We start from the raw sequence: 22,466 nt of genomic DNA, 5'->3' as shown, positions 1-22,466 counted from the left end.
GATGTTTAGAAAATACTGGTTTCATTGTTTTAGTGGAAAGCAATTCTGGGTTAGATGAAGAACAGGGGAGTAATGTTAAGAGGGCATAAGAAACAAGACCCACACTTGGTCTATGCCTAAACCTAAGCTTCAGTTTCCTGATCCATCACATAAGGGCAGTAACAGTGTTTCCATCTACCTTATGGGGTGCTTTTGAACATAGCACATGAAAGTGATAAATCAATGTCTATAGAGAAAAATGAATGATCCAGGACTTAGTTCGACCAAGAGTAGTTACCCTACAAAGTTCTCATAACCCTTCAATTATAGTTGAGGCTAGAACATTAAGGCTGCCTGGGTGTTGGTTAGGGTGAGAGTGAGAGGGCAGATATTTGGAGCAAGAAGTTCAGGTCCCTTGAAGGTACATATTTTAGGACCCAGCGTGTTTAATCCTTTGGCCCAGTCCTCCTTCCCATTCCCCTGTGCTATCTGAATGGAGGCCGAATGGTTCAATTTAGGAAAAGGAGTGGAGAAAACAAACCTTGGTCCTGGCCATGGGGTCTGCTAGTGGTTCATATTCTTGCATTTTTAGTTTCTCTCTGTTGCCTCATTCCTTTCGGCCAAAACAAACATAAAACATGCTCTAATTTTCCACCTCAAACAAAAGATCAATCTTGTAACTGCCTACCCTGAATTACTATTGTTCTATGTATCCTTTCAATTTAGGAGCCACCTCCTCTGGTTTCTGAAGCTCTGTCTCAAAGGAAGTCAGTGGGCGCCTGGGTGGCTCAGTTGGTCAAAGGAAGTCAGTGACTTTATAATTTCCAGTATCTGGTACTCAGCACTTGTGTTCTCTGAGCAGAGAGGGCAGCTTTCTGCCCACTGACCACACTCTCTTCCTTGATGACTTCTTCCCTTCGTGCTTCTGAGACATGGCACCAAAGGCCCTACGACTTCTTCTTTCCCTCATCCCTAAATGTGTCTGTTTCCCGTGTTCTGACTTGGGGCACTTTATCCTTTTGTTCTAAAAGTTCTCCCATGAACTTTTCATCATTCCAGAGCTGTGGGTATCTCACAAATCTTTACCCTTCCAGCCCTCCCTCCTCCGGACCCACATTTCCATTTGTAACCCACCAGCATCTCACCATGTCTTGCAGTAAAAAGACTATTTCAAATGTGCCTTTTTCTCCCTCTGCTTTCTTTCTTTTTTTTTTAGATTTTATTTATTTATTTATTTATTTATTTATTTATTTATTTATTTATTATCTTCAGATTTTATTTATTTATCAGAGAGATAGAGAAAGCACAAGCAGGGGGCAGTGGCAAGCAGAGAGAGAAGCAGGCAGAGGGAGAGGGAGACAGAGGGAGAAGCAGGCTCCCCACTGAGCAAGGAGCCTGATGCGGGACTCTATCCCAGGACCCTGGGATCGTGACCTAAGCTGTAGGCAGACATTTAACTCACTGAGACACCCAGGCATCCATCTCCCTCTGCTTTCATTTAACCTCATCACTTCTAGAAAGAGGTCCTGGTCCCAGCTGAACAGTTAGACATAGAAGAAAATGTTGCTGTAGATAGATGCAGAGAACTAAGGGAACGGATTCTTGACTCCTAAATTTAAAAAGATGTTGATATGGGCTTAGGTTAAAAAGTCTTAGATGTGTATTTTCCAAGAGAGCATTCTAGTTCACCAGATGAGATGAACTCACCATGACATGAGTGAAAGCATCTTTGCATATCTTGAGCAAATACCACCATTTGCAAGTGCCATGAAATCACATGGATGCAGGTACACATGAGCAACGTTAAATGTTTTTCTTATTGCTGTCTGATGTCTTATTGCCCCATCCCCATTGTTCCTTGATTGCCGAAACAGAAGGGATATCTGCATAGACCCCAACAGTTTGTCCCAACATCTTCCCAAACAACTCTTCCTTTCAGTTGGCCCATGGCATTCTTTTTTTTTTTTTTTTTAAAGATTTATTTATTTATTTGACAGAGAGAGACACAGTGATAGAGGGAGCACAAGCAGGGGGAGTGGGAAAGGAGAAGCAGGCTTCCCGTGGAGCAGGGAGCCCTATGTGGAGCTCGATCCCAACACCCTGGGATCATGACCTGAGCTGAAGGCAGACGCTTAATGATTGAGCCACCCAGGTGCCTGGGCCCATGGCATTCTTAAGCCTCTGAGAATTTTTGTTGAGAGCACTGTATAGTGTAGGGGTGAGGTAATCAAGAAGCTTCTGTACCTAGGCAAATGGAACAGCTGGAGACTTTGGCTGACCTGGTGGAAAGAACTTTTTTTTTAAGGATTTATTATTTGAGAGAAGGAGGGGAGAGGGAGAGGGAGAGAGAGATTCCCCAAGCAGACTGCTGGCTGAGCATGGAACCTGATGTGGGGCTGAATCCCAGGACCCTGAGATCATGACCTGAGCCAAAATCAAGAGTTGGCAGCCTGACCAACTAGGCCACCCAGCTCCGGTAGAAATAACTTTTAATAATTGTCAAGATTAAACCTATTACCTCCTATACACCTAAACTTGCTACTTCTTTCTGAATTCCATATTTTTGTTCATCTTAGATTCACAAACTCAGTGCCCCAGAATTATCTTCAAAAATTTCTTTCTATAGTGAGCATCAGTGGTATTGTCTGCTTATCATATTTCCTTTTTTTCTAGAAATGATATCCCACACTTACCATTCCCCCCAGTTATAGTGGGAGGTCATCATGTTCTAACATGATTCCATCCTTTACCCCTGGCCATTGTTGGTTGGTTCCAGGGTGGACATCCAAATCAAGATGGAATAATTAGGATGTTAGAAAGACTTAAGCTGACAAACAGCACCTTAATTTATTTTTTTTCTCATATAACAAGAACTCCAGCCCAGGGCTATGACATCTGCTCAAGGATGTATCAGGACCCAGGCTACTTCTATCTTACTCCTCTGCAAACTTTTTCATGTGACCTTTATAATCTTCATCACAAATGGTTGCTGCAACTCCAGATATATGCATATCACTGTAGAGAAAAAATATGGAGGGCCTAAAGGCAAAAGGCTAAAGACTAAGGGGCAGGCACCATGACTCCTCCCTTTCATAAAACTTTTCTGGAATATTTGGGTGCTATCCATACCTCTCTGAAAAACTAATTTTAAAATTATTTCAGTTAAAGAAAAAGCAAGACAGCAACACCAAATTGCATCGGATGTTTAACCTACATTTAACTTTAAGAACCAATTGTTTTAATGAAGTATGTAAATACTTGCCTCTAAAGAGATAAACATTTAAAAAAATAAATAGTAAAAAAAAATAGCGTAAAAATATCAAAAAGTCCATTTCTTTGTTAATTTCACTACCACCACCCCACCAACATCCCCATTAGCATTTTTAATAAATTGGCAGAAGTGCACCAAGGTGAACACATCTGTTTGGCAATACTTTGTTAATAACTAGCCTGAGTCTAATTATTTACCTGGGAGTAGCAGAACTGAGTCACTTTGATCATGCGTTTCTTAAGTTCAGATCTCAAAATTCGGGAATTGGTGAAACTAGTACAATTTAGTAAAGCCAGTGGGACTCATGAGTCTGTGTGTGTGTGTGTGTGTGTGTGTGTTGTTAAAAGGGTGTAAGGCTGTCAAGGGGGTGAAGTCAGAGTCCCTTCTGACTCTCTCTAGAAAAGGGCAGGCCTAAAGTCAGTTATGTTCAAGGCTTTAGGGAATAGAGGAGAGGAAAAATTCATAAGGATTCTGAGAAGCGTGTGGAGTTTCAAAAATTCATGAGCTTGTGTAAAGCTATTCAGAATCTTTTTGCTCAGTAGCGTCATATAGAACATAAAGCAATACAGGCAACCGGGCTCAAAAAAGGATGAGAACACTTACCCCTTATGTTTTATAAGTTATTATAAACTTATTATTTGTTCCCACTAGTTTTCTGATGCTTGAAATTGTTTGAATAGGGGATTTTTTTTTAAATTCCACCCCAAAAAATAAGGCTTAAATATCCCTTGGAGACAATTTGTATCCCAGGAAGATGATTTAAACTCATACTAACCAGGCTGTGTGAAAATGAATAAAGGAAACCCAATTCAAAATAGGGTCGGGAGCAATAAAGGGATGGTGCTCACTCAGTATTGCTCACAGCTTACTTTACATAACCCTGTGGGAAGAAGGAAGATTTTCTCCTCACCCAGCAAAAACCCAGCCAATTAGAAGCCACCACAACGCAGAACTCTCCTTCTCCTCCTATGAACTTTCCTCCAAAACCACCTCTGGCAGCTCCCTCCTTTCCTCTATAAAAGCAAGTCCCTCTCCTCTGTTCTCTGTTCCTCTCTGTTGTTCTTGCCTCTTTGTGCTGTAGTCTGCATGTCCTGAGTTGCAATTCCTCTGCTATTCCCAGATAAACTCATCTTTGTTGATTAAATAACTGGTTATTTTATTTTTAAGGTTGATAGCCGTAAAGGTCTTTCTTAAGCATAGTATAATTAGGTAGGGTAGGGAGGGCTCTGGATATCAGCAAAAAGGAGAGCAGCCCTTTGCACAGAGAAGCCAAGGACAGGGAGGGATGGAAACATGCAAACTAGTACACAATTGGCTCAAGACCAGCCTATCTGACTGGGCATATGTTCAAAATGGCCTGTGCCTGCTTACCTTTTCCTAGCTTTATGATTCTCAGAATCAGAGCAATAATGAAGGGGGGTTCTTATAGAAAGATGGGCTAGAGAGGTTTTTTTCCATCAATAAGTTTCAATTACACAGGTCCAGCCAAACCCTATCACAGGCATCTAGGAGAAGCAAACAGCCCTTCCTGAAGTAATGGTTCTTATCTTCCCTTTTCTCCTGCAACTCAGCCTGGCAGCATGTTACACTATGGCTAAAAGCCACTGGTCTTCTCCCCCCACCCCCCACCCCACCCCAGGTAGTTTATTCACTTCTCAATCCAAGCCTTTACCTTTCATTGAATCTGCTAGCGAGTCAAGCATGCTACCCAGCTAACCTTGAGTCCCAGTATGAGAGTTGCCAGATACAGTCGCGAATGGATAAGATACCCTGGCTTGAACAGCTGGTCTGACCCACAGCCATGGACGTTCCATCACTGCATCTAGCCACCAAGAAAAAACTTGTAGAGACCACCACCAGTGGCTTAAATTATTATCTACCATTAGAAATTAAAATCATTCCATGACAGTCATTCTAACACTTTTATGTCTAGACAACATAGAACTGTGGTATGCTTACAGGAACAAAAACAACAAAAATCTGTCAAATCTATGTTAGCTTCTTTCCTCTTTTTTTAAAAGAGTGCGTGTTTGTGTATGTGTGTGTGCACGCACGCGCGCCTGTGTGTTTTGGGGGTAACAGGGAGGAAGCGGTGTGAATGTTTGCTGATAAACCTCATCTTTATGAGGTTTAACCTTAAAAACCTAGTTTACAGGAGTTGTTGAAAGTACTACAGGTGAGAAATACTTGGCAGCACCCCACAACTGTAGGATTTTAAGTATTTTTATTTTTTATTTTATGTTTTTAAAATATTTTATTTATTTATTTGTCAGAGACCAAGCACAAGCAGGGGGAGCGGCAGGCAGAGGGAAAAGCAGGCTCCCTGCTGAGCAAGGAGCCCACGGGACTGGATCCCAGGACCCTGTCATGACCTGAGCCAGAGGCAGACGCTTAACTAACTGAGCCACCCAGGTGTCCCAGATTTTAACTATTTTTAAATCTCTTATTCCTTGGTCACCCAAACACACCAGGTCATTAGTTTTATGCTGGTTTAGTAAAACAATCACATTGCTTTTCCTATTTCTAAAATAATCAAGTGGGCAGTGCAGGAGCAAGACCTGGGAAGATTTTAATGATGAACTGTGATATGAATTGATCCCAGAAAGTCTTTTACTAGGATTTTCTTACGCCCCTTTACTAGCTTGCCCTTGCGGATTCCCCTTAGAAAGGGCTGGTAAGTAAGGAGTCTACCAGGCTCCGCCCCCAGCCAATCCTGCAAGCTCTAGAAGGTCTCCTGAACTGGAACCAGGCTCAAAGGGTCTGTCTATAGATTCAGAACCAGGATTTGCAACCCTGTTTGAAAATGTAAATTGGGGCAGGGGTCTCGGGCCATATTTCTGCCCTGTCAGTCCTCAGCGTTCAGCCCCACTTTGCCTTCTCCCTGTGGTTGATTGGACAGCAGACCAGAAGTTGGACGTGACCAGAAAGCCTCTTATCTCTGCCTTCGCTTCAGCCGCCCCTCGCCTCCTCTGCACCCAGTTCCCTTGTTTTGGGGCCCGCCCTTCTGGGGACTGTGGAGTCTTTATCTCCCCGGCGCGCCCCTGCAGGCGGCGATAGGGGCCGGACTACAGCTCCCAGCATCCGCCGCCTCCCGCCGGCAGCCCGGGAACTGACCCGGTAGTAGCTCTTCTCCGCCAAAGGTTCCGTCTCCCAGAGCGGCTCGCCAGCTTGGGACTCCCAGGGAACTCAGGGGCAGGTCTCCGGGACGTGGGCATTGCCAGGGGTGACAGCGCGGGAGCATGGCCTTGCGCCTGGGCAGGCTGAGCGCGGGCTCCTGCTGGCGAGCGGCGCGGGGCGGCCGCGGGGGGCTGTGCGCTTGGCCCGGGCGCTGCACGGCCGCACGCATCTGCCGGGCCCCGGGCGCGGCTGGCAGCGAGCAGTGCCGGGGGCTGGGGCACATCCCTACGGCGGGAGGAGGCCCCCGGCTGGGGACCGGGCTGACCGCGGCGCTGGCCGGGCTGGCCGGGCTGGCGGGGCTGGCCGCCGCCGCCTTCGGGCACGTAGAGCGGGCGGAGATGGTGCCCAGGAGCTCGGGGGCACGGAGCCCTTCGTCCGCGAGGCCGGAGGAGGACGATGAGCTGACCCGCCGCTGCAGCTGCTTCATGGCCCCTCCTGTGACCGACCTGCGCGAGCTGCGGCGGAGGCCGAGCGACATGAAGACCAAGATGGAGCTGCTGATCCTGGAGACCCAGGCCCAGGTGTGCCAAGCGTTGGCACAGGTAGACGGGGGCGCCCGCTTCTGCGTGGACCGGTGGGAGAGGAAGGAAGGTGAGGAGGCCCCTAGCGGGAGGTGGAGATGGCAATTAGAGGTCGCACTTAGGTTGCTGGCAGAAAATGAGAATAGTGGATGAGAGTAGGAAAGAGGTACCTAGAAGAGCGGCTGCTAGGTTAGAAGGGACACCTTTAGAAAGGTGGATACTAAAAGGGTCATCAGACGTATGGATGCATCTTTGGTCACTCTAAAAGTGTACATTCCAAATCCTATGCTATTTTATGATGGCCTTTTCTAGAAGCCCTGCGGTTATTTTTAGCCAACAAGCTTGGATGTCTAAAGTTGTAACTGAGCATGGATCTTACCCACATTTCATCTGTTTCTCTGGGTGCATTTACACTTTCTCCTCCTTTAGAGATGGAAAGATGAACTTGCCTCCTCTTTGCTAAGTATCTGGCCAGACTCCCCCAGCCGAGGGTGTAATTGTGTCAGTATGTCTTTTCCTAAGTTGCACAAGAAATATTTGGCTTGTCAGTAATTCTTCCAAATGCACGCATCAGAATTCCTGCTAGGAAAATCTTTCTTTCCAATGGCAAAAAGACTTTAGTATTAAAACCCAGTTTTTCAGGTTGGTGGTTGTCAGAAGGAGGGGGTGAGGGGAGTAGGCAAAATGAGTGAAGGGGATCAAGAGGTACAAACCCCCAGTTATAAAATAAATATGTCATAGGATGTCACGTACAGCATGATGACTATAGTCAAAAATATTGTATTGCATGTTTTAAGGTTGCTAAGAGAAGAGATCTTGGAAATTCTCATTGTAAGAAAAATTTTGTAACTGTGATGATGGTAACTAGACTTATTTTGCAATGTATACAAATATTGAATCATTGCATTGTACACCTGAAACTAATATAATGTTATATGTCAATAATACTTCAACAATGAAAAACCCAGTTTTTATAGAATCATGTATTCCTGACCATGTTATTGCCTATGGAGTGGAACTCCCCATCTTGGTCATAAACTTGAAGAATTCCTGACTTTCAGCTAGGAATACTACAGCAGCCTCTCATCAGCAGATTTTGAGCTGTGATACTGCCACATCTATATTAAATGAAGTTAAATCTGGTCTTCAGAGTGTTTTCCATCTTGTCATGTTTTCAAGTGAAGACCATTGAACCAAACCACAACCTCAAGTACTAGAATAGCTAGTGTGGCCTTCAGAACTTACTTAATTTTTTGTGTGCCTCTGTTTCCTCATCTATGAAATGAGATTAGAAATAATATATGAGGGTGAAGAATGAAGTGCTTAAAATATTGTCTGATGCATAGAAAGACAGATTGTTTGGGCCACTTGCCAGCTGTGTGATCATGGATAAGGTGTTTTGTCTTTCTGGGCCTCATTTTCTCATTAGAAATGTGCGGGGGTTTGGGGGGGTTGCACTGGATCACCTTACGTCCCAACCAGCTCTAAAAATTCTTAGAAATAAAACAAGACAAATAGGTACTTCTGTGAAACAGTTGCCTTGGTGGTAACTCTAGTGTCTTAAAAATAAACTATTAATAATAAAGCTCCAATACCTAAATGTTAATGTGTGTCTTAGTCAGTTTAAGCCTCCAGATCCCTGAAGAGTTCGACTGTCTACTGTTTTTTTTAATTGCCTGTAAACAAAATTAAATGGTAAACAACACACTGAGAAAAAGCAATTGAAATAATATGGAGCTCTTAAACTCGGTAATAATAGAACATTCCACAAATATACCCATACCTGTTTTTAACCTCAGCCTTCTCTCACATATCATAACCAGTGGATGTCATTCTGAACAGTAGTTGAAGAGAAAATAGTCCTGTGATTTATTTCAGATGTGGAAGAAATCCTCAGTTTAGTGATGTGGGGGAGATAGAGTATTTGCCCACTGTCAGTAGCAATGTCCAGCTAAGCTGATTATCTAATTTTATTGTACTTAAAAATTTCAAATATACTGATACTATAGAAGATTTGGAAAATAAAGGAGGAAAATAACTCCTAATCCCACCACCTTCATGCAAGGGTTGTTTTGGATTTTGCATCTACCCTTATACTCTCTCCTCATTTTCTGTTTCTGTAAACAGGAGGTGGAGGCATCAGCTGTGTACTTCAAGATGGGCATGTTTTTGAAAAGGCTGGGGTGAGCATTTCTGTTGTTCATGGGAATCTTTCTGAGGAAGCAGCCAAACAAATGAGAAGCCGAGGAAAAAATCTGAAGACTAAAGATGGTAAATCAGACAGTATCCACAGCCTGTTATAGCCCCTGCAAACCTTTTTTCCCCCACAAGTTTTATGTATAAAATAAATAGTGCTTCTGTAAAAATCCACTTGGTTGCGCATGCCAGAGAAGCATGTTCACATTTCCTTTTTAAAAATTGTTTTTTAAGAGACAAAAAGCAGCTTTTGACAATTGATCCTGAAACTATGTTGGAGTTAATCAAGCTGGCTGATTGAGTGCCGCTCACTATATGTTTTACTTTCCAGGTAAATTGCCATTTTCTGCTATGGGTGTGAGCTCTGTTATCCACCCCAAGAATCCTCATGCTCCTACTATCCATTTCAACTATAGATACTTTGAAGTAGAAGAGGCCGATGGTAAGCATCCGTGGAACTGTGCAAAATATTATTGTGCAAAATGTGTATCTTAAAACAAGCTAGAGGGTATAATCTAAACGTGAGAAATCTTAACTAGGTTTTTCGAGAGGCGGATGAAGCCCGATCCCTTGGCAGGTGCAATGGATTATGCGCTAGAGGTGAAAAGAAGAAAATAGTATTGGCTGGACTCTGACTTCCCCGTATTTCCTCCAACACAGAAGGAATGATTTAATGAATCTCAAACTCAAAGTGCACGCAGGGTTCTTTGCACAGGAAAGGAAATCCAAAGGAAAACAAGATTACATTGAAATGGAGAATTTGCTTATGGAAAATCTCTTCCACATGCATTGCTTCACTAGTCACCAGCACATTGTCAGTGGGTTTAAGATGGGGTTGATGGTGCCTCGTATGGACAGGTGGTTCCAGCCCCTGTCTGCAGTTAGCCGGGCCAAGTGTTCGCATCGGGCGGAGCATCTGTGCAGTGCCTCTCTGGGGCTGTGGGTGTCTCTGCAGGTGATGGTATTTAAAGTCCATGTATTTAACTTGCATTTTGAAGACATTTAGTTTGGTCCAGCCTTTTAATGTTAGAAGTTGGTAACTGGTACTAACAACTTATAGACCCAACTAAGCACATGAAATAGTCTCAAGTGGTAAGTTGTGTCCCTCTGCAAACGTTTTAACCCCTTCTGGGCTAAGGGGAGCGGGGCAGTGGTTTTTAATACAGGGAACATCAAAATCTCCTGAGGAGTTTTTATAAACTGTGGATGTTTGGACCAGAGATTTGCTTGTCTTCTGTTTGTTTTTTAAACTGTGACCTAGCAGAGGCATTTTACACTCCTCACGTGATTTGATATGCAGCCGGAGTCCACTCACGTGATATTTCGTCGTTCACTGCCATGCATGTCCTTTTCCTCCTGGTTCTGCTCTCTCACTTTTTAATTTCCTACTTCTTTTTCTTTCTGCTTATACCTTTTCTTTCATGCCTAGGCTTCACTGGCCATTCAGAACTAAATTTAGTTAAATCTTTTTTTTTTTTTTTTAAGATTTTATTTATTTATTTGAGACCGAGAGAATGAGAGACAGAGAGCATGAGAGGGAGGAGGGTCAGAGGGAGAAGCAGACTCCCTGCCAAGCAGGGAGCCTGATGCGGGACTCGATCCTGGCACTCCAGGATCATGACCTGAGCCGAAGGCAGTCGCTTAACCAACTGAGCCACCCAGGCGCCCTAGTTAAATCTTTTTTGATTGTCACACATTTCATGATTAAAAAACTAAGCTGATAAATTCGGTTTGCAAATACGGTGAGTAGTGTGCTACATCTCAGAGTCCAAAGCCTGCATGAGAATCACATGTCTTGATTTTGTAGGTAACAAGCAGTGGTGGTTTGGTGGTGGATGTGACCTTACTCCAACATACTTGAACCAAGATGATGCTGTCCATTTTCACAGAACTCTAAAGGAGGCTTGTGACCAGCATGGTCCTGATCTCTACCCTAAATTTAAAAAATGGTAAGTAAAGGTATTGTCATCACACCTAAAATACATTTCATTCGTTCCTTCTGTAGATCCTGAAGGCAACTACTATGTCATTAAGACCTTTTTCATCTTATGAAGGTTCCTCTGTTTTCTTTGCCCACTGGAAGTGGGATACCAGTTTGAAGTGGTTTTATTATTTACTTAGAAGTATTTGAATATCTGTAATAAAAATTGGGTAGCAGCATCTTTTTTGATCCCAAATGATTTAGGATATAAATTTTAACATGATCTATACCTCAGAATTAGAAGCTTTTTAATTCTCCTGTGGGATATTAACTTCTCATCCTAGATGAGAACTGTTGGTGCCACAGGAATATTAGGACATGGGAAGGGTTGGAGAACTATTAGGGAAAGATGCAAATATACCAGATGCTTTGGACAAGGAGAAGAGTGGGATTGGAAATTCTGTTAAAGAAACTCTAATGATAAAGGAAAGGGAAATGAGTTGTGAGGAGATCCAGGATATTTGGTAAATGTGAAATGGAGTCTAGGCATAAGTTGTTTGGAATAAGAGTAAAGCACCCAATTCTACTTAGAGCTAATTGGCATTCTTGAAAAAGGAAGAACAGAAGAGGTTTTGGTGTTTTTTTGGGGGGGACGGGGGAGGGTGATTTTGCTTTGCTTTTAGAGCTAGCTGTGGAATCTTGATATTATTTATGTAAGATTTGGAGTTCAGTTTTAAAATCCTCAGAAAAGACATATTCTCCTTTTGGTTGATATTACCCCCGAAAACCGCACAGCTGTGGAAGCTTGGATGTGTGAGGGAGGGTTTTTTTTTTTTTCTCTCACAAATCAGCATCCTTCCAGGAAGAGGAAGGGTATGGGTGACGTCATTTTTTGGTTTCCTTTTACTGCTGTTATTGAGATGACTCCATCTGAGTGACATTAGTTACTAAGATATGTAGGATGCAGGCCAGTTAAAAAGAAGTTTTTAGTATAAGTATTTAGCACATTTCTTAATTTCATAACTTCATGGAGCTTTTGAAATAGTGTGATTTGGTTAAAGCTGACTTCACAACGTTGCTCAGGATGTACTTCAACTATGTTACATGCAGGAACATGTAACATGTTACATACATGTAAAGGAAAGCCAACAAGTCACAGTCCAGGTGAATTAGACCAATGCATCAGCTCTAGGGATTTGCAGCTGCTACCCTTTTTTTTTAAGCTATTAAGGTTTTTTTTATTAAGGCTATTTTTAATAGAACCTTTCAAACAGCTTTTAGTTTTTGTTTGTTTGGGTTTTTCTATTTACAGACCCTTATTCTTCTAGAGATCATCTAACAAGCTATTTCAACCATGTAAAGTATTCTGCAAATTTAGCATTTAAGAAACCTGCTCTAGTAGGCACAGAGAGGGGGAAGACTCAAGACCAGGTGGCTCGTATGTCTGTAGGTGTTCTCTGAGCGTCTCCTTCCACCAGCCCCTCCCTCAGCCCTGCATGCTCTGGGGCCTCCACAGTTTATTGCTGAAGGAGACCTTAGAGATTATTTACCATACCTTCCCTCGGTGAAGGAAGAACTGACTCAAGAGCTGAAGGGTTGGCGCCCAGACACAGACCTTGTTAGTGTTGCTGCTGGTAGAGGATTCTTGTCTTGCCTCTTGCAAAAGCCACAGCGCTGCCGAGGGCAGCCGCATCACTTGTTTTAGGAAATACCCTAGTAATACTGGGCTCTTTGTTTCTTCTTCACTAAAGTTTTTAGAGTTCCATATACTTTCGATAGACATGTGTTAAATTCCTTCCTTACTTCGCATGTGAAAGCATAAGCATTTTCTGCATGGGTGCTGACTGCAGGAAGTCTGTCGAAAGCCCTAGTTTCGTTTTCATAGCTGGACAGAAAGTAAGGACACCGTGTTGGCGTGAGTCAAGGAGAGAGCTCCATGCGGAAATGCTCACACTGATTTTCATGTCTTTTTTTTCCCCCCTTTGATCCTTGCCATGGCCCTGCTGTGTTTCCCAGGTGTGATGATTACTTCTTTATCGTCCATCGTGGGGAGAGGAGGGGCATCGGGGGCATCTTTTTTGATGACCTTGACTCCCCATCCAAGGAGGAAGTGTTTCGCTTTGTGCAGAGCTGCGCCCAGGCTGTCGTTCCTTCTTACATTCCTCTTGTGAAAAAGCACCGTGATGACTCATTCACGCCCCAGGAGAAGCTGTGGCAGCAGCTCCGGAGAGGGCGGTGAGTGGCAACAGGAGAATGGGCCACCCTGTTGTGGAACTGGCGCGGCGAGGTGGGGCATTTGGAGTCATGTGGGTGCTTGTTGTCTTGTTAGGGTTGTGTTAAGACTCTCCAGAGCTGCTTTTTAAAACTAGATGAATATTAAATGAATATTAAAAATTGTGTGCAATAGTGCTGTAAAAAGAACAAAGTTGGGGCTCCTGGGTGGGTAAGCATCTGCCTTCGACTCTGGTCGTGATCTCGGGGTGCTGGGATCGAGCCCCGCATCGGGCTCCCTTCCTCAGTGGGGAGTCTGCTTCTCCTGCTCTCTCTGCTCCTTACCTGCTCCCCGCCCCCTGCCATGCTCTCTCTCTCTCTGCCTCTCAAATAGATAAAAACTTTAAAAAAAAAAAAGCAAAATTTATTTCATTTGTCTGTAAATTAGCGACTCATAGCAGCCATGTAGTGGTACTTGCTGAATTTAATTCGGCTGATTTCTTTTAGTCTTCTAGCAATACCTTCCAGCCTTATGCCAAGATATGGGCATCATTTAATGTTTTTGCTGCTTTATAAATTTGGAATCCCACACTTTTCCATTCATCTTTAAGATTTCATGGAGGTCGTTTTGATGGGCATAATCATTTCGGAAATTATTTATAGTTAATGACAATATTAACTAATTATGGGGTCCTTACTATGTGCCAGCCAATATGTTAGACACTTCCTTCTGCTCCAAATAGGAGCTTCCCTTATTGTATGTATGTATGTATGTACAAATGTATATATGTATGTGTGTTAGTACTCTCTACACCCAACATGGGGCTCAAATTCACACCCCCTAGATCAAGAGTCTTGTGCTCTACCGACTAAGCCAGAAAAAACAAACAAACAAAACGAGACTCAAATACAGAGAACAAACTAGTGGTTACCAGCAGGGAGGTGTGGGGGATCGGTGAAATAGGGTGAAGGGGATTAAGAGTCCACTTTTGGTGATGAGCAAGCAGTAATGTACAGAATTGTTGAATCATTATATTGTACACCTGAAACTAATATAACAATTATGTCAATAAAATAGCCAGTGAACATTTATTAAAAAAACCCAACCTTTGGAAAGGGCAATGTTCCAGTTTTGCATAGGATTTTACATGCAAAGCTGACCGGTTTTGTGAATATGAATTAGGTGAAACCTTAAAACTTCTGAGACATAGGAACCGTGTTTTGTATTCTTTTTGGTGTTTTTTCGTGTTGGTTTTGGTTTTTGTGACTTTCTCACAGAGAACCTCCTTCTGCCACCCTTATCTCTGGGCCTTAAGATGGCAGTAAACTCTGGGACTTCAGATGAACCACAGCTCTCCCTACGGTTGTCAGCATTATCTTCACCTACGGTTGTCAGCATTATCTTCACCTTCCGCACACGGCACTCATCACCCTATCTGTATGCTTCACAGGTTCCGCTTACTCCATTTCCTTCCGCCCCAGATAGGAGCTTCCCCGATTGACTGATTGTATGTATTTATGTATTGTATGTGTGGTGTATGTACGTACGTTAGTACTCTCTACACCCAGCATTGGGCTCAAACTCACAACCACCAGATCGAGAGTCGCGTGCTCTACCGACTAAGCCAGTCAGGCACTGCAGAAACGAAAGATCTTTACCTTACTGTCTCTTTGCTGTATTTTAGGAAAGGGAAACAGGATAAAATTTAGGCATCTGTTAAATTGAAGGGAATGGCTAAGGTTCATGGTTTGCAGGCACCTCAGAGAGGATAAACGTACCAGAAGGAACAGAAAGATCAGATCTAAGTGAAACCTGGGAGGGGTCAGAGAGGCATTCTTCACTCAAAAAAGGAAAGCAGTACAGGGATCCTTACAGAAAATTCATGTAGGGAGTTCCATACAAGGGCCTTTGAAAGAGACATCCATACAAATTAGAGAATCACAGCCATCCCTTAAATATCATGTTTCAGAAAGGCAGCATCGGGGGTGAAAAAGGTGACTGAAGGCTGAAATTCTTTTCCATGGTCTTAGGAAGGAAGAAGTTTTGCTTTATATTATCTTTTGAAACAGGTATAAGAAGGCATTAGTTATTAATGCACAAAGTTCAATCTGTGATGAGTCAATACTGGGGACTAGAAAGGGATCCATGGATATAATTTATTTAAATTTTCTCAGGGCTTTTGGCAAGTTTGCACAGAGAAGTGTGTTTTCTAAAAATTCAAGTACTGTGGGATTCTAGAGGTTATCTTCCTCCAGGTGTGATTAAAGACGAATTAGTGGATAAACAAGACTATGTGAGGGAAGTTTAGACCAAGAGAATAGTTTCTGCATGAGTTGATAAATGATCTGAAAGGGGGACTATTCATTGAATTTTCGGCTTTATGGGTCATTCTAAATCCTTATCAGTAGTGAAAATTATCTTTGGAGTTTAAATGACCTTTTATAAAAGATCCCATGATGTTAAAGGCAGTCAGAGATGTTTAAGCTACACAGAGTTTAGATCTGACCCCGTGGCAGTTAATGGAAAATAAATTTATTGAACCAAGTTTTAATTGATGCTAAGGATATTTTTCTTAGCAAAATAAAATTGAGCACTGCATGGGCGCCTGGGTGGCTCAGTTGGTTAAGCGACTGCCTTCAGCTCAGGTCATGATCCTGGAGTCCCGGGATCGAGTCCTGCATTGGGCTCCCTGCTCAGCGGGGAGTCTGCTTCTCCCTCTGACCCTCCTCCCTCTCATGCTCTCTCTCTCATTCTCTCTCTCAAATAAATAAATAAAATCTTTAAAAAAAAAAAAAAATTGAGCACTGCAGCTCAACCACTGCTTATTGATTGCCGCTAATCTGCAGGGAGACTGAATTATAGGACTGCTCATCAATGCTATTAACTACTTTGAGAAAAGGAAATCTCTAGAATGTATTAGTAATTATTTTTTTTTTAAAGATTTTATTTATTTATTCATGAGAGAGAGAGAGAGGCAGAGGGAGGAGCAGGCTCCCAAGGAGCAGGGAGCCCGATGCGGGACTTGATCCCAGGACCCTGAGATCATGACCTGAGCCGAAGGCAGACGCTTAACCATCTGAGCCCCCAGGCGCCCTATATTAGTAATTATTAATAGATTGCCGTTAGCTGTACTTGGCCTTTCAGTTACAAAAGTTTTAGATCTTAGTATGTGGAAATTATAGGTGGTAAAATGAAGTCTTCTGAAACCTCTCAGACCACGGGGGAAGGCCAGAACGAACGGTTCTATCCTGATAAAGGGTGCCATTTCTTTCATTTCTTTCTCTTGTTTTTGAGCCTTAAAGTTCTCAGCTTTGTGTCCATTCTGTTTATTGGAAAACATAACCTTCTTGTTTGATAGCTGCTGTCTGTTGGGGCCGAATCTATATCCTATTGTTTGTTGGGTAGAATACCCTTTTATTTATGCCTGTCCAGATGGAGAAGACTCAGCTGGCTGGCTGTAGACTGGCGTTCCCTGTGCCCATTCCAGCTGACTGAGAGGGGGAGGGGTGATGGGCAGGAAGAAACCTCCCACCCCCTTTAGAGTATTCATTATGGGCTAGTCTTAAGAAAGATTTTATTCAACTGGCCTTTAATGTTATTTGTTGTCTTTATGTCAGGTATGTAGAATTTAACCTGTTGTATGATCGGGGTACAAAGTTTGGCCTCTTCACTCCAGGATCCAGGATTGAAAGCATCTTGATGTCTTTACCTTTAACTGCTCGGTAAGAATTACTCATCATAATTATTCCTCCACTCTCAGTCCACTAACCCCTACAAAACATGAGCGTTAACACTGCAAATGTCTAACCTAAAGACTTCGTTGGTTTTGACTTTCCTGATTTTAATAATAAAATCACAGTCAACTAATAAGGAAAATAATTTTTTCTTTTAAAGAATGAACAGCATGATGAATGACAAGGCTTTGTGGGTGACAGCTGGGAAAGGACAGAGGGAGTGAGAAGATAGGGTGGATGGTGGTGTCCTTGCCTAATTGGTAATTTTCTAGGAAGAGTTATGGGCAAAGCAAATTTATTTGAGCATGTCAGGTTTTTCAGCTTAATTTTGTTAGAAATTGTTATATTTATTTGTAAGGAGAAGTCTTATTCTCCAATATGAAGTATCAAGCTTGTTTGAAAGTACAAGGGATTGTTGCCAGTGCTTGGCATTCTCTTTTTGCTTTATATGTTGCTGTGGTGAGCCTCCATAAAGGTTAATTGAATCTATGGGGGGAATTTTTTTAGTAGGCTCCATGCTCAGTGTGGAGCCTGACACAGGACTTGAACTCACAACCCTGAGATCAAGACCTGAGCTGAGATCAAGAATCAGATGCTTAACTGACTGAGCTACCCAGGCACTCCTATGGGAGGAATTTTAAAAACAGATATATTTATGTTGGTGCAATTAGCTTGACTTTTTGGCTATATGAAAGTCAGAATGATGTGTGTCCAGATTGAAATAGAAAAGATCAGAAAAAAAGAAAAATTACATTGCTTGTTTTATAAGAGCTAGAATCTTCTTTTTTCTATGAGTGTAAATGTCCAACTAAGAGTGGACTGCTGTATGGCACCGGAGGAATGCCCTGTCTCGCTCTGCTGTCCAGACCTAGCCTGGTGAGATTAGTACCCTGCATGGTTGTGTCTGCCTTCCGAATGGCATTGGCTCTGTCCTTGTATGATTGCTGCTCGTGAGGTCTCTTGTCCTTAGCTGAAAGCTCATGCACATCACTGCTAGGTGTTCCTGCCACCCCAGAGACGAGATGTGAACAAAAAGTAGAGATAAGTTTTTAAGGCCTCCAGTAGTCTTCTTGATTACTACTGGCCCCTAATTATAAGGTACATTCTAAGCTGCAGATATGGGTGGATTATACATCAATCCCTTGTTCATTTGAATAGTTACTGGGACAGGTCACTTTTGGCTTCTTACAGTCTATACCAAGGGTGTGCAAACTTCAGGCTATAAGCTGAATTCAGGTCTACTTGTGATGTGTTTTTGTGCAGTCCTTGAACTAAGAATGAATTTTACATGTTTAAAGGATTATTAAAAACAAAAAAGAATATGCAAAAGACTGTATGTGGCCCCACAAAGCCTAAATTAAAGTTATCTATTAAGTGACACTTTACAGGAAAAGTTTGCTACCCCCTGGTCTAAGCCAGTATCTGCCAGACTTCATACTAGAGCTTAACCATCTTGACTATATTTGTATATTATCTGAGGTATTATTTACTTAAATTTTCTACTCTTATTTTTTCTGAGAGAGAATTTATTTAAAAATGCAAACTGATATTATTGCCATAAATAGAAAGTAACACATTAAAATAAATGTATAAGTATTAAGCTAAAAAACAAAGTTTGCCCATGGATCATGGGAGGGTCTACAATTTATGAAACCCTGATTTATACTAAAAGTGTATTTTGGCTCTGGGATATTAATATTAGGCAAACAATGCTCAGGAATTATTTTATTTATTTATTTATTTTTTAAATTTATTTATTTGACAGAGAGAGACACAGCGAGAGAGGGAACACAAGCAGGGGGAGTGGGAGAGGGAGAAGCAGGCTCCCCACTGAGCAGGGAGCCCGACACGGGGCTCGATCCCAGGACCCTGGGATCATGACCTGAGCCGAAGGCAGACGCTTAACGACTGAGCCACCCAGGCGCCCCTGCTCAGGAATTATTAAAATACTTTATTTCCGGGGCGCCTGGGTGGCTCAGTCGTTAAGCGTCTGCCTTCGGCTCAGGTCATGATCCCAGGGTCCTGGGATCCAGCCCCACATTGGGCCCCCTGCTCCGCGGGAAGCCTGCTTCTCCCTCTCCCCACTCCTCTTGCTTGTGTTCCCTCTCTCGCTGTGTCTCTCTCTGTCAAATAAATAAATAAAATCTTAAAAATAAATAAATAAATAAATAAATAAATAAATAAATAAATAAATAAATAAAATAAAATACTTTATTTCCTTAGCAGCAACTATTTTAAAAAAGGCTAGTGGGTAAAAGGCGTATTAGGTACATTAGAGACAAGGAGGTGTAAGACATTTTTTACTCTTAGAATTTTATTTTTCATCGATTTTAAGTAAAGAGGTGTGTGTATTGTTCATTATAATTTTTCTTATTAGTACATGTTTTGCTTTTGTTTTGGACCATTATAGGTGGGAGTACATGCATTCACCCCCGGAGAACTCCAAAGAAGCGGAAATTCTGGAAGTTCTGCGCCATCCGAGAGACTGGGTGCATTGATGCACACAGAGCGGCCTTCCTGGGGCTTGGGGGACATGGAATGTGTGCCCCGTTCCCCGGGCTGGCAGCCTTGCCACTGTGTGGCAGTTCATAACCACTGTCTTCGAGCTCCAGTCTTCACTCTGCAGCCTGCTTCCTTGGCAGATGCTGATGTGTGTTTTAAGTACTGCAAGTTTCCGTTGGAAGCTGCCAGCGACAGGTGGTGGTATGGCAGCTTGTCAGCGTCAATTGGTTGATATAAAACTCATTTATACTTTTAGAATCATTTCATATGACTAGTTTACAAAATATGAAATTGAGTTTCCAAGTGTTGCGCTAAGGAAATCTAAATATAGTTTGTGTAAGGAAACTGCTCATGCTATTTTCGTTTCATATATTTGTTGAAGTTTTAGTTTCTGCCACAAAAATCTGTTGTGGGATAAATTTTATTTTCATTAATTCAGTGAGGTTGAGACTTAATATGTTTAGAAAGCAGCTTGAAAGGAAGGTAAAATTTTTACTTTGTCATGACTGAAGTTTTGTTGATCATGATCTTTATATATGTCTTTCTCTAGAGATCATAATATTGTAAAATGTTCATTTTTATAATGATATATAGGAACACTTGAAGTTTTCTTAATCTCTCCATGTGTTACAATTCAGTGATTCCCTGTAGTTGTTAACTCTGAAGTGACATCACTGTTATTTAAATAAGGGACATCTGTGGTTCTGATTTTTGAAGAACTATAATTTGTTAATGTTGGATTCTCTGCACTTTTGAATGTGAGAGCTTATAACCTTGGAGTCTGATATTTAAAATTTCCTATTCCACATTTTTCTATATGGAAGTTTAGACTAAGAACAATCCTGGGGATGTTGTGAGTTAGGAAATGTTTCTCATTTGACAAATGAGAGATACTGTTCTTTGTTAAAGTCAACATAACTAGTGTGAGAAGCATGTAGGCATTTTATAAATGTATTTCTTTGGAAGGTGGACTAATTAAAATTGTCCTCTTTTTAAATTAGAGATTCTGCAGCTCTTTGCCCTTAAGAGAAAATCACAACAGAATTCTTAGTGTAGTTTCTTTGTTCATATAATAGTATGAATGTATTTTTTTGAGTGTATTTTATTTTACATAATATATTGAAGTTTGTAAGGAATAGTATCTTCCCACATATTATTAAGCATTATCTTGAAATATGTTAAATGTATATGATTGTGTGTGACTCTTTAGGCCTGGAAAATATATGAATTCTTCAACTATCTTACAACAGATCCACTGATAAATTTTACTATGAAATATGACTAAGAAATGTTTGTATTTTTCATTTTTTAAAGGATAATTGATATAAGGATTATAAATATTTTTTAGTACTAAAACCATGGTTCCTCATTCCTAGGTATTCTACCCAGGAAAAATAGAAGTTTTGCACTCAGATTTCCATAGCAGCTTTATTCACAATAGGCAAAACTTAGAAACAACAGAAATGCCCATTAACAGATGACTGGATAAACAGATGATGTATCAGGATGTGAAAATACTACTCATTAGTGAAAAGGAACAACTACTTGGGCGAATAGTAAAATGGCATTACGCCAAGTGAAAGAAACCAGACACAAAAGAGAACTCACTGTATGACTATGCTATGTGAAAACCTAGAAAAGCCAAAATTCAAACAAGAGAAAGGCGTCCGTGGTTGCTAGGGCTAGGACTAGGGAATTGATTGAGAAGGGAGCAAAAGAATATTTTGAGGGGATGGAAATGTTCTTTATATGGATTGTGGTAGTGCTTACCAGACTGTTTACATGTATCAAAACTCGACCTTGGCACTTAAAATCATGGTATTTTATTGTATATGTGATTTATACTTTAATAAAGTTGATTAAATGAAAAAATACAAGCATATAGGAACAAATGTTCAAATAAACCTCAGTTTACTTTTTACAATAAAAATCTCTTGGCATATAGTTCTAGTTTATTTGTGTTTAGGGCTGTCAGGTCTGGTCATTGGACTAAGATGAAATTTCAAAATTTCAGAGTATCAGTTTTTCATACTCTCAATAACTGTGTATTTCTCTTACAGATGAGAACTATGGGGGAAAAAGAATTGAGTAACTATTGGAAAATAGATCATTCTACTCTTATTCAAAATGACCTTCTCTTTTAAATTCATATTGATGTTTATTCTGAGTCTGCTAGAGGCCCAGGGTGTATCTCCAAATGGCCTGAACACCTAACTGCTGGCCTCTTATACATGCATATTAGTGGTCATAAGGGCTGGAAATTTGAGGGACGGCATGTAAATGCTTTGGAGCAAATTTCTAACCACTACTTTATATCCATCACTATACTCAGCTTACCCACCTAATGCAACTGAGTGTTTAATGAGATAAAAAACTTCTGCATGCTAAAGAGCGCCATATTAGAAGGCCGAATAATCTGTTCCTTTATGGTTTATCCTTCCATGTGTCTTTTGCCGTTACAGTTGATCAAGCCAGAAATCATCTGACACCTCTAAGCCTAGGCTAGGACACCTCGAAGGCTAGGTTCAGCTCAGGACTCAAGACTGTCTGTAGACCACAGTGCCTTCAGGTGGCTCAGAACACGTATTCCAGCAAACAAGGCAGAGGCAGCATGGTTGCCTTCTGATCTAGTCTGAGAGGTTACATAGTATCACTTCCTCCAAACTGCATTGGTCACCAGTGAATCACTAAGGCCAGCTCCAGATTCAAGGGGAAGGGAATTAGATCCCAAACCACAAAGTAAATCCGACTCTTTCCCTCTTTCATTGCCCTAGTCAAATCCTGTTGAGTATACCTTTGAAATATTTCTTGATTTCCCAATCTTTTGTCCACTGCCACCACTCAACTTTGGTCCCACGTTCCCTCTGACTTGAACTTCGGCAATCTTGGGTCTCCGGTCACTCTGACCTCCGTTCTCTTCCAGGAAGTTCCCAACCGTCTTAATGTCCTACTA

The 22,466-nt window shown here is 41.7% G+C and overlaps 1 protein-coding gene across 4 annotated transcripts in view; it reads left to right on the top strand.

Annotated features, from left to right (window-relative positions):
• CPOX (coproporphyrinogen oxidase) overlaps nucleotides 1-21,457 on the top strand; it is a 30,454-nt gene extending 8,997 nt beyond the window's left edge. The window contains exons 3-10 of one of the 4 annotated variants that reach the window (XR_004681125.1): nucleotides 6,153-7,018; nucleotides 9,076-9,219; nucleotides 9,476-9,586; nucleotides 10,952-11,093; nucleotides 13,082-13,300; nucleotides 14,593-14,714; nucleotides 16,895-16,999; nucleotides 19,422-21,457. Coding sequence is in view for 3 of the 4 variants with exons in the window: in XM_035015194.1 (XP_034871085.1) it covers nucleotides 6,490-7,018; nucleotides 9,076-9,219; nucleotides 9,476-9,586; nucleotides 10,952-11,093; nucleotides 13,082-13,300; nucleotides 16,895-16,999; nucleotides 19,422-19,509 (1,338 nt within the window). In the remaining variant the exon portion in view is untranslated. Of the gene's footprint in view, nucleotides 1-5,641; nucleotides 7,019-9,075; nucleotides 9,220-9,475; nucleotides 9,587-10,951; nucleotides 11,094-13,081; nucleotides 13,301-14,592; nucleotides 14,953-16,894; nucleotides 17,000-19,421 lie in introns of those variants that run through there. The other 3 variants (XM_035015194.1, XM_035015195.1, XM_035015196.1) reach the window with 3 other exon arrangements.
• The last annotated feature ends 1,009 nt before the right edge of the window (nucleotides 21,458-22,466 follow it).

Source organism: Mirounga leonina, unplaced genomic scaffold, assembly GCF_011800145.1.
Source record: "Mirounga leonina isolate KUSES-001 unplaced genomic scaffold, KU_Mleo_1.0 Mir_169, whole genome shotgun sequence".
NCBI lineage: Eukaryota > Metazoa > Chordata > Mammalia > Carnivora > Phocidae > Mirounga > Mirounga leonina.
The sequence above is the reverse complement of the archived record's forward strand: the minus strand, read 5'-3'. Positions and strand labels throughout refer to the sequence as shown.